The sequence below is a fragment of the Stegastes partitus genome, unplaced genomic scaffold (genome assembly GCF_000690725.1).
Source record: "Stegastes partitus isolate 25-593 unplaced genomic scaffold, Stegastes_partitus-1.0.2 Scaffold63, whole genome shotgun sequence".
NCBI lineage: Eukaryota > Metazoa > Chordata > Actinopteri > Pomacentridae > Stegastes > Stegastes partitus.
This window is the reverse complement of record NW_007577794.1, coordinates 204,403-216,200: the sequence shown is the minus strand read 5'-3', so window position 1 is coordinate 216,200 and position 11,798 is coordinate 204,403. Positions and strand designations below refer to the sequence as shown.

General features: G+C 39.1%; 1 protein-coding gene across 1 annotated transcript in view; it reads right to left on the bottom strand.

Annotated features, from left to right (window-relative positions):
* Positions 1-1,195: 1,195 nt before the first annotated feature.
* The window catches only part of kdm4c (lysine (K)-specific demethylase 4C), a 35,713-nt gene continuing 25,110 nt past the window's right edge, over positions 1,196-11,798 (bottom strand). The window contains exons 16-20 of the mRNA XM_008276030.1: positions 6,943-7,137; positions 4,847-5,017; positions 3,714-3,833; positions 2,421-2,513; positions 1,196-2,285 (exon numbers count right to left, since the gene is read on the bottom strand). Coding sequence (XP_008274252.1) covers positions 2,118-2,285; positions 2,421-2,513; positions 3,714-3,833; positions 4,847-5,017; positions 6,943-7,137 — 747 coding nt within the window. The 3' untranslated portion in view covers positions 1,196-2,117. The remainder of the gene's footprint in view (positions 2,286-2,420; positions 2,514-3,713; positions 3,834-4,846; positions 5,018-6,942; positions 7,138-11,798) is intronic.

Genomic DNA, 11,798 nt, shown 5'->3' with positions numbered 1-11,798 from the left:
ATGACTCAACATATGTACTTAAGACTTGCTTTAACTCACTGGCTACTCAAACCATCAGAGTGTTATACATTTTTTAAAAGCTTTATCTCTTCTGTGATGATGCATGCAAAAGTTCGAAAATGACAGGCCAAAATATAAAACTCCTGTCAGAACTTTGCTATACAAAGTGATATGACCTGATGTGAAAGGACCCACTCTCCAGTAACAGAGCAAATCAGTTCACCAGCACAGATCTCCAGTGTATCACCCTGAATATGTACCAGTGTCTAGCAGACCTTTTCGCTATGTTTTTGTCAGATTTTTTTAGAAAGGGCAGGGGAAAAAAAGAAAACAAAACAGGAGGGGTTGCATGACTGTGCTTTATAACCACACACAGGAATGGTGTTACAAGGAGGTTTTCTCCCTTTTATGTATTTTTTGTCTTTTTCATCAAGGATGACGTGTCTTCGTGCTTTGGCTTTGATACCACAAACAGCCATCTGAAGCGGGCTGGGACGCTTCATTGGGAGTACTTAAGCCACTTAAGATACTGCCTGGATTTCACTTGCTGTCTGTTCTGCCAAGCAGCTGGGAACACTCAGCTCTGTATCCTTCAGCATGAGGTGGCCTCATATGGTATGAACCTGCAAGAGCTGATCCCATAGTTCAGAGTATCACTGATAAAACCTGTATCATTTGTGTTTTTGTTTTTTGTTTTTTGTTGTTTTTTTGGGGGGGGGGGGGTTTGGTTTGGCTTATATAGAAATTTCTCCAAACATCAACGAGTCAGAAAGTTCAATCTTTAACCATAAATACTTTAGTGATGTCTGAAGACTGCTCTTTGGAAGAAAGTCTGGTGGGAACTTCTTTCTCTGCCCTGAGGTTTGACCATCAACACTTACTAATGATGTTCTGTCATGTCACTGCATTCATAAGTGAACAAATTTACATCCCCCTGCTTCTGATGAGGCAGGAAACAATTGTGTCTGTCAAAACAGCTTAATAAAATCTCTAAATAAGGATCACTACTTCATAATCACAACTTGTTTTTGTTGTTGTATATTTTAATAAAATAAACAATATGGTCTGAAATGTCAAATTATTGTTCTAATATTTGTGTTCAGCATCAAAAACATGTTGTCCTTACTCATGTATCAAAAATCGCCAATTCCATTCTCATCAACTGAATTTTGACTGAAAACTAAATGACAATAAATAAAAACAAATATGTAATTTTTTATTGTTTTTCTTTCAGCAGTTAGCAATAGTTTAACTATAGCAAGCCAAAAATAAATACAAATTTTAAATAATTTCAACAATGTGTTTCATTCAACAGAGCAACAGTAGCATTTCACGTTAATAGGACGCAGAATCCAACACAAAGGGCATGGCTTCCTGTCTGAATATCTTCCCAGAGGAAGTGATTAACATGTGGTGAGTCCTTTTTCTCGATTCTTTTGAATGTCAAATGACAGATTTCACATATTTTAGTTCATGCAGAGAGGAAGTCATTGTACTGTAATTGGACTGAGCCCAGCAGAAGCAGTTAGGAGACGATGTTGAACATGCGGGGAGAAACGGTAAGACATGAGGAAAAAATACTACAAGCAAAGTACATAAACATTCAAAATAAAACTTGGAAATAACAGACCCCCCCAAAAAGGCTACCATAGGCAGGCTATTTAGAAAAATCTCACTTTTGAATTTTTCATGTACAAAGAAAAAAAAAGTTTGTGTTTACTTCAAAAAAGGGTGATGTGACAATTGTAAGTCACGTTTATTTTCCCTGACTGATGTGAAAGCACGAGGCAACTGAGGCAACAATGCCCTCTGTTAACCCAATCTATATGAGTCCAACGGTCGAATCGGGATTCCTCTCCTGTCTGCCACACCACCCAGTCACTGATGTATAATGTACAAGCACACACAAGTCGACATCCACCTCACCCACAACACCGTTTCCCTTCCGCTGCTCTCTTCACAGGGAAGTTTTGTGGGAAAAATTTATTGAGATGAAAGTTGACCCCAAAAACTGACACACAAGCATACTCACGTATACACTCACACAAACAACCTCCCCCTCTACGTCCACTGTTCATTCAGTGCATTCATTTGTCATTGCGCTTTCCCCCTCGACTTCATTTCCCTTTGTGGCTGCGTTGCTCCCATGTGCTTTTGGCAGTTGTACGGAGGCCTGGCAGGGCCACATAGTCTTTCTGGAAGCGTGAATTTGGTGTTCTCTGTCGTTTCCTCTCCCCCTGCGTGGTGAAGAAAGCGTCCTGGAAACGCATACTTGAGGCTGTTGACTAGAAAACAAGACACGGAAAAAAACAATGATGACTAATAAGGAAATGCTCCACAAACCGAGAGAATTTTTAGTTTTGTATCCCATTAAAGTTTACACTATACAGTTCGTGTTGCCCAGTAAGTCTAATACTTACAAGTCTACGCTTCACCTTTTTAGGTAGGTCTTCATCTAGAGTATAGACATCTTCCCTTTTCGCCAGCACCTGAGAGCCGTCTTCAAACTCCACCTGAGATGACATGAAAATGCAGTTTTATGGATTTCTACAGTTTGTGCACATGGATGCTTGATGGCATCATTTCCACTGTGTACTTTTGTGCCCCCCTCCTCCTTGATAGTTTCAGGTCTCCTAACATTATGCTATTAACTGTCCAGCCACTATAATGTCTGAATAAAGAACTGCCATGTTTTGGGGTTTTTTTGCATATTTTTTGGTTTAAAAAATTATTAATAATACAATGTAATAGTTATTTACTATCTTAAAGTTTGTAGAACTGATAACTGGTGATCTAACAGTAAGTAATGATCTTTGTAGAGCACTGACAATATAGAGATTTGTACAACATTTCCAATGTTTTTTCATTATTCTGTAAGGCATATTTATTAGTCAGTTTTAGAATAACTTTTTTGTAAAATGCATTGCAGTAAAATTTTTAATTGTTTAAACATCAACAGCTCTAAATATGAAAGGTAAAATTTTATTGAAAGGCTATTTTCATTTTACCTTCACTCCACAAAACTGATCACGATGTAAATCCTAAAACTGAATCTGGTTCTTACTGAAACACACCTTGACAATGGAAAGTCCGTGTTGAGCCTTATTTCAAAAAAAAATCTGACCTATCTTAAACTGAGTGTGTGCGTCACAGATGCATTTGTGCATAACTAATGGTTGACGCCCAGCTCAACTAAATAAAGCTTTAAGTGAAAGCTGCATGACTCTTAGCTTAGTGAATATTTCAGTGAGTTTGAATAATGCAGATTGTCACCTCCTTCTCATCCTCCTCGCTCTCTCTCTCCCCCTCTCCATCTCTTTTCTCTGCCCATTTTTTATCGCTCAGTCTGAACAGCTTTTGCTTCCTATATATCTGTCTTTTTTCCTCCCATCATCTTCAGTCTCCTCTTTAGTCACCGTGACTTCAGCGCCCCCCTCAATCTCTCTCAAGTGTCGTCTCTTTTTTTCTCCCTCCACCTCTACATACATAGACGAGGGACCTTGACGTCAGAGGAGTCACGATGACTCTGATGTTAAGGGAGTTTAACAAGTTTACTGCTGTGCTGCTTTGACCCAAAACTGTGCTTACAAGTTTATCTAACATAAACAGAAAAAAAATAAGCTGCAAAACTTGGTCACTTGTCTGTCTCTCCCTCACATATTGACTCATGCTCACGATGGAGCATTTTTCGAGTGCAGTGTATGTATGTGTACCTGGTACATGTAGGACACACTGGACCCCAGGTATTTGGCACCATAGAATAGCCCATCGGGCCATTTCACTTGAACAGCTTCGCCCACTTCAGGAGGACCCAGGTTCACACAATCTCTACTCTGAAAACACAACAGAACGATGGTTGGTTTATGTAAGCACCCAAGTATGTCAATATGTCTTTAAAAAGATAAATCAGAAGTCATTCAATGTGAGTTTGGTATTGAAAAGAGCTTTTTTTTTTTTTTTCCAGGATTACTGATTAATGTCACGGCTAAACTTTGTATCCATCTGTTGAAAACGTTGAAGCACTTTGATAAGATGACCTGCCAAATAACAAGAATGAGCCGTAAACAGCTTTTGACATTGTAAGAAACTTCACAATTCATTCAAAGTTTTAAACTCACTATCATTTCTAGTTATTAATACACACTATATATCGTATATAGTGTTAATATACTCTAAATGAGAAGTTTACAACAGTAAGGAATGTGTTTGTTTTAAAACTGACGCATGTTCTCTCACACAGATTATGAAAGAGGCTTTAACACTGAACTATTAACATGCATCCAGCCTTAATGAGGTGCTGTAAATGTTTTTTAACTCATCTGACAGCCTGTACATTAAAACAATGACAAAAATTACTATTTCAATTAGAATAACAAGTAATGTTAATTAAAATCTAAAATGTTGACCAAATATACTTGTGATTCCATCAAGCCCTTATACAAAATAAAATTGTGTGGTTGGATTTCATAGAATAGCTACATTTTGTAGTAAAAATAAGAATAAAATTGAAGTGCGGTGTACAATTTGCTGTAGACTTAAAAAAAAACGACTAATTAGGGCTCAGGATTGACTGCAAATTAGTGGAATAGCTTCTTGAATGTAGTAACACACTTGGCTGTTTATACGATTAATCAAAACCATCATGTCATTGCCATGTGATGTTGCCTTTTTTCCCTTTTCAAAAAACTGCTTCATGGTAACTGTTAGCTCTAAAATGAAAGATATTGGAGACCATTAAGGGAAAAAAAGAAGCTTCATTCTAATGAGAGAGTTTAAATATCTGATATGACCTCATCCAATGGTGAGGTGACCTCTTGTGCGTGCGTCTAATTAAACATATCCTCACCACGATATCCTCAGGGTAGGTATCGTTAGAGAAGGAGCCGTCATCGAACATGACCTCGTAGAACGTCTGGGAGGTGATCTGGGTGACCTTGGAGCTGTAGTAGCGCAGGTTCTTGTGTTTGGAGATCACCGTCTGGCCCAGCGAGATGGAAGCTTGGCACGGTCGTTGCTTCTAGAACAGACAGAGAGCAGAGAGCAGCAATTAGACTAATGTATGACACTAAAGTATAAAGTCAAATTTAATCTCTCTGTGATATTATATTATATTTGATGACTGCAGTAGTGGCATCTGCATTATAACGGGTCCACTACCTACGTTACTAACATTTTCTTTCGTAAACATTGGCTGCAGTTAGTTTTGCATTGAATGTGTCCCGGTTTTGAAATCTGTTCATGATAAATGCTACCACCTCAATACAATAGTGGTGAACAGAATTTATTCTGTGATACTCATAGTCCTGAAAATTACAATTAATCATCGTAACAGTGGGATGTCTTTCCAGAAACACTGTCTCTGTTGGGACCAATTCATGCTTTTCACATCTGTGTGCGCAGACCAGAGCAAACTTCTATTCATACTGCAACAGATACATGCCAACCTGCTATGCAGATGGTCACATTGCCTTTCATTTTGAACAAAGAAAGACACATCAGACTCCTGTGGACGTTTCGAAAACGCTGCTGTGACTTTGCACTTTTTACATGATCTAATAGATACTTACAGATTTGGCTGTAGCACTGTGCCGGGGTGATTATTACTGAGGTGCTGTCAAACACAGTGGACGGACATGGCACAGGATTTCCGGAGAGTTCGAAAATTCCCACCACGGATAAACATGTTCAAGTCAAAGCACTTTTGATAACTGATGAATTTCAAAGGACATGGATGATGGAGAATTTCCTTGCACAGCCTCTTACAACAAGCATTTCTTTTAAGCAGCATTTGTGTTCCTGGCACACATCTGCATGCTTGACGGTCACAAATTCTGGGTCTCACAAAGAAATCCACAGAGGGGATACACGCAGACTCTAGCGGACTAGGTCAATGACGAAATTTACCCGCAATTTACCCTTGCGGTCACACAGATGTGGAAAGCATGACTTGACCTTTCCTCTGATAATCCATAGAAGACCAACAAAATCTATCCGAGTCGATTTGTAATTTAGATATTCTGACCCTTTAGGGCACCTTTTTCTCACAGTAGCAAACTGCAGCCTGTTGCACAAGTTTTGGTTCAGTTTTAACAGGTTTGTACATTTAAAGTTAGTAGGAAAAAGTTGCACTATACAAGTTAGTTACAGTATACAGTCAAGATACACGTCAAAATCTACAGTGGGACTCATTCGTTATGAATCGATAGTGTGGTGTCAGCTCTACCAGGAGCGGGAGGAAACTTTTCTTGAATATCGCCATTCCCTGTGAAAGTACACCCCATTTAAAACACTGACATGCACTTAGTCATGAGGTAATGCTATTGACACAGGGTTATTTTTCGCTGCTTTCACTTGAGATGGGAATATTCTACGTCAACAGGAAGTCTTCTGGAAAGCTTTGCTGATTCATAGAAATGGTATAGCAGACGCCAATGTGGATTAATTTCAAATGAGTAATAAAGAAATGTAAAAAAGACAAAATCACTATATCATCATAGTTGGTTCATGCATGACATATGACTACTTTACCTCTACATACCTAAACTTTTGTAATAAAATCATCTATCTAGATCAGTTTCTTTCTCTGCTTTCTAGCTAAATGCACTAGTAATAAGTGCACTAGCAATGTTTTCATTGACTGACTAAAGTTAGGTTACAGTGTTATTATAGACACTGGAAGTTCACAAAGTTTAGTTTGAAACTCCAAATACTTCACACTTTAAATGATATTTAGATTCAGCTGGTGCAGCAGTTTTTAAGAAGTGATATTTACAAGTGATCACCAGTCATGAATCAACTTTTACTGTTCTTCATTAGATGTCCACAAATCCCTAGGTGATTACAATTACCCACATCAGTCTCGTTGACACATTGACCTGTTCATTCTCACTGAGCATAACTTGGTTCATATCAGCTGTGGTAAACACCTGTCCTATAACTTACAGCTGACGAACTCCGCGACTGGTGTCTATGGCAGGTGATTGATACGACATACGGCCAATCATCAGGCTCCATGATTACACCGGCAGCATGGGCACAGGTCACATGAAAGGAGGTGGGACACCGGCCACATGAGCACTGGATACAAGCCCCTGCCTGCCGCTTCCCCGTGCAGCGTTTACGACAATAGATGCACTTCTGTAAACACATACAGACCAGACCAGACCAAACTGTCAATACCAAAAACCTGACTGCTGAGGGCCTGACTTCACTGAGGTTGCAAATGAAAGCTGGGGGAATTCTTAATACTAAAAATGAGCATTAAAAACATTTTAGTAAGAGCAATTTTGTTAGGAAATTTACCAAATTACAGGTAAAAAGGTGTTCACAACATGTAGAGACAGTAAAAAAGGCACAAGCTGGCGATGTTCTACATTTTTGTCAAAAAAAAATCTAGGAAAACGTCAAACCAACAATGTGCTCGCCTGGGCCCATGTGTTTCTACCGAATTAGTAAATCTCTTTCCCTCCCTTTTATTAAAATGGGAAGTTTGTGTCCAATTTCAATTAACATTTAAGCTTAACTTAAGCCCCATTATGTTGAACACTGGTTAATATTTCAATGAATTACTAAATCAACTTTTAGCTGAGAAAACAACAGTTTGTTTCTAGGGAAAAATGTGAAAGTCATAAAGAGTAAAAGATGAAAAGAAATGTTCTACACACTGCATTGTAATTGTATAGTATGAAGATAGCAGTACAGTGAAACATGCAGGAATAATATATATATATATATATATATATATATATACAGTCTGAACACAGCTCGGGTGTCTACTTTGCTGTTTAACATACATAGGTTAGGCATCTGTCACAACTTGTCCTTTTCCATTTTTTCCCCAGTGCAAACTGCATTATGCCAACAGTCATTCAGCGTCTTTGGTGTTGTGAAGGAAATCAGACTCTATTCAATAATGCACCCATAGAACAGGGTAGAAAGTGAGCAATTAGCACTTAAGAGACTTTGAATATCGTCTCAAGAAAAACAGCAAATTAGAGACAAAAGGCTTCTGAGCGAGTCATCACCTAGTTGTACCATGAACTTCTAACATCATTTAAAACCATTATGTGCTTCGAAAAAATAATATCTGTGAAATCTGTTGTATACTTTGTTATTGGAGACAGTAGTGTAAACAAATCACTGACGCAAAAAAAAAGTGGGGGAAAAAAGCAGAAAGAGACCCCAGTTGTAGCTGTCAACAGAAACATGTTGTTGCACTGCTACAATGTAAGGAAACCCTCAAATAAGACCAATCAGATGACTTCATTCGAGGTTTCCACAACAAACTAGTGCTGCAATGAGTGTGCTGTGGTATTTTTCCCTCGTTTGAGGTCTGTAAGCGGTACACAACCACACTTTGGAGGGCATAACACACATACACGTCCTACGCACAAACATTGCCATGCATCCATGCACAAACACACTCGCACCTAACTTTTTAAGAGTATCCCTCGGTTTTCTGCACCAAACAGCCCATCAAGTCAATTTCCTCCTTTGTGGCATCTCCCTTTTCTCCCACAAATCCCCTGCTCTCCCACTGAAGGGAAAAAATGACGACATCCTCCCATTATAACCCTACTCGCTCCCTATTCCTCCTTTAACCCCTTTTGCATGCCTCCCATCTCACTCCATTTCCTCCGCCCTCCTCTTAATAAAACACCCATCTACGCTCTGTTTTTCGCCTCACTTCCCCGCTCTGTCTTTTTCTCTCTTGCGGTGTGGTTTCACATCTCTTTGAAGGTAATTTATTCATTAATCTAATTCCCTGGAAATCCATACTGAAATATCCATACATGTTGACATACAATATTCCTATATATAGACAAACTCTAAAGAGTATACGCCTCAGCAGCAAGTGAGCTCAAGTGGGAATTAGCTGGTTTGTAAATATGAATTCCTATTTAAGCTTCTAAATGGCATGTAGATTATCAGATCAATGTTTTATTACCTGTACCTGTACCTGTACCGTCAGATGTTTTAATTCCCTGATATGTATAATAGGAAGTGCTGATGGCCCCAGGACAAACAGCACAGTGTTTGATAGATGAGTAAGTAGATGATGCAGTGCAAATACAAAAGTTTTTTTAAAGTCTCTGTCCTTATCTGCTAAGCCTCTGAAATAAATGCCCTTTGCTCATTTCTTTGAAAATTTCAATAACTGATCTAATTAGTTAACCTAGACAGCATTAATTAAATTTAACCTCTACAGCGGGGCTGGCTTCATTTTCGCAATTATCAGCTTAGCCTGCTTAATTCAGATATCAGTTGAGGATCAGAAGGTATTGTATATAGAGAGACTTTCCTCTTTTTGTCTTGCGAGGCAAACCAAAAGGCAATGTTAATGCTTGATTTAAAATGGGTGATGAAAATCCTAACTTCATCCCTTTTTCTATTAATGGAGCCTCAACTGCTTCCCAGCTTCTCCATTTCTCAACTGAGGGACTTTCAGTCAGTGCTTTTCTTGGTGACTAACTTGGCCTACATTTCATAAACCCTTTTCCCATACCTCCTCCATTATGGACAGCAGTCACTGATGAACTGGCCCGACTGTCTCGTCCACCTATTGAGGCCAGCCTGACAAGATTCTGACTGGCATGCAACCCACCCCTGTGTATGTGCAAAATCGGTGTTTGTGTGCGTACAAATGAGCATTTACGTACATTTATTGGTGGAAAACCAATGTGCATGGGGACAGAAAGTAATGTAAATATGTCAACACAGTTTAATGTTTTAATGGGTCTGAGAGTGTGTGAGAGCCTAACCCATTTTTCGCCATTCCTGTGCCTTCTGGAGGGTGTATTTGGGTGCCTGTGTTGAACCATGCGTTAAGAACATTCCCACAGTAAATTATGAATGTGTATGTGTGTGCGCGCCTGCGTGCATGTGTTGTGCGATAGTAAATTATGAATGTACTGAGCTGCTGCAGGGGCAACGGGTCCAATGCGAACTTCGAAACACGTGGCTCATAGGGTGAACATACAAATGATGAAGTGGACAAAACAGCAAGGTGTACCGTTCTGGGAAATGTAACTCAATAGTCAATCAATGTGTAATCTGGGTCATGATTACACAAACGTTTTTTACGCTCCAGTATATTTGAATCTGCTTAGAATTACTCATATACTTTTATTTTGAACTCATTGACTGTGGCCCATCTGTTATGTCATCAAGCAACTCATGGGTCCATCCAAAAAAAACTTGTGAGAGCATGTTAACTGCTAAAACTTGAAAGCAATAAGGAAAAACTTTGTGTTACTGTGCAAGAAAACTTTAACTCAATGTAACTATACATACCCTCACATATATACAGACTTGCTTTTCAAAGATAGAATCTGGAGTGTCAAGCATATAATAGCACATGCACAAACTTGGCATTTGACAGCTAAAGGCAAAAAGTGCTGATTTCTCTCAAAGAGATTTAGGTCCCTTAGATCCCCACATTTTGGTCACCATGTGGGTCAAGTTAGAGGCTTTAAAGAGCGTCCCACCCTTTCCAGTCTTGACTACAGTTTTTGTTTTGTTCAGATTTTGGCCCGTGTATATGGAAACTAACTTAGTGGTTTGTGCTTTCATATCCAAATGAGCTTAATTTGAAAGTGGTGTGAGAAGATATGAACCATATCCCTGTAAATACCCTGCGGGTAATGTCAGTGTCCACAAAGTTAGTGTCCCATACAGTGACAGTGCAGTAATATCCCTTGCACTATTTTTGGGGTAAACGCTCATGTAGGAACCTAGGCTGGTTGGTTCCCCTATGCTGGAGTAAGGAGTGGAGTCTGTATTCACACAGATGCCATTTTTTCATAGACAGATGGGTAAAATCAGCATGAAAGAGTTGTGTTATACGACAAGACGTTTCAGATCGTGAATTTCGTTCAGAATGTAAATTCCTTTATGCCTTTATTTGGATCTGAAGGGAGAAAAACAGGAAGATCCACAGGTACCTTAGGCGCTTGGCTTGAAGTGAAGCAGGGAAGTTGCGGTTCATGTTGGCTGCTTAATCTTTAAAAACCATAATAATGAGGGTAAACTAAATGTTAGAAAAAACTTTTAGTAAGATGCAATGCTGCTGACTAATGACACTGCAGCTTCCAAAATGATGCTGAATTTACTCTAAAAATGGAAAATTATACCCTTCACAAAGGTGGACATTATTGCAGGAGTGGTAAGTGAACCTAACAGACTGGAAACTGAATATATATGTACAGTACGCTAAAAATCATATAAATATATAGTGATGTCCTTGTGTCATTGTTATTTTCATCTCTTTTCTTCTAGATTTGGACAATAAGCTGATTTACTAATCTAAGTTTTGATTTACAGTGTTTATGCGATCTAACATATCTTCTGAAATGCACAAGTTATTGACTTGGACAATGGTGGCATTACATCTCTGCTATCCCTCTTATGTTAGGGTGTACTTTTCCAACACTTTGCTTTCTGCTGAGCTATCATTGTGCCTGCAGCAGAGAGCTAACTATAGTGGCAACATGTCAGGTCTGTTGAGACACACTCCAGCTCTCTCATTAAGCAAACACACATGCACACACTAAATGCACAAATGCATGCACATACACACACAGGGAAGCAGACATACACCTACACATGTATATACAAACCCCAGCACAGAGGCAGTCCTACAAACACAAACCCCCACTCCCACCCACCAGTGGTTAATTATCTAGCTTTGATTGCGGGCATGTTCGTCTCACATTGTTAATTAGAACTGTGAACACTTCATTAATTAGACCAGGCCAGTCCTCAAGGATTGTGTGTGCAAGAGAGAGAGAGAGAGAGAG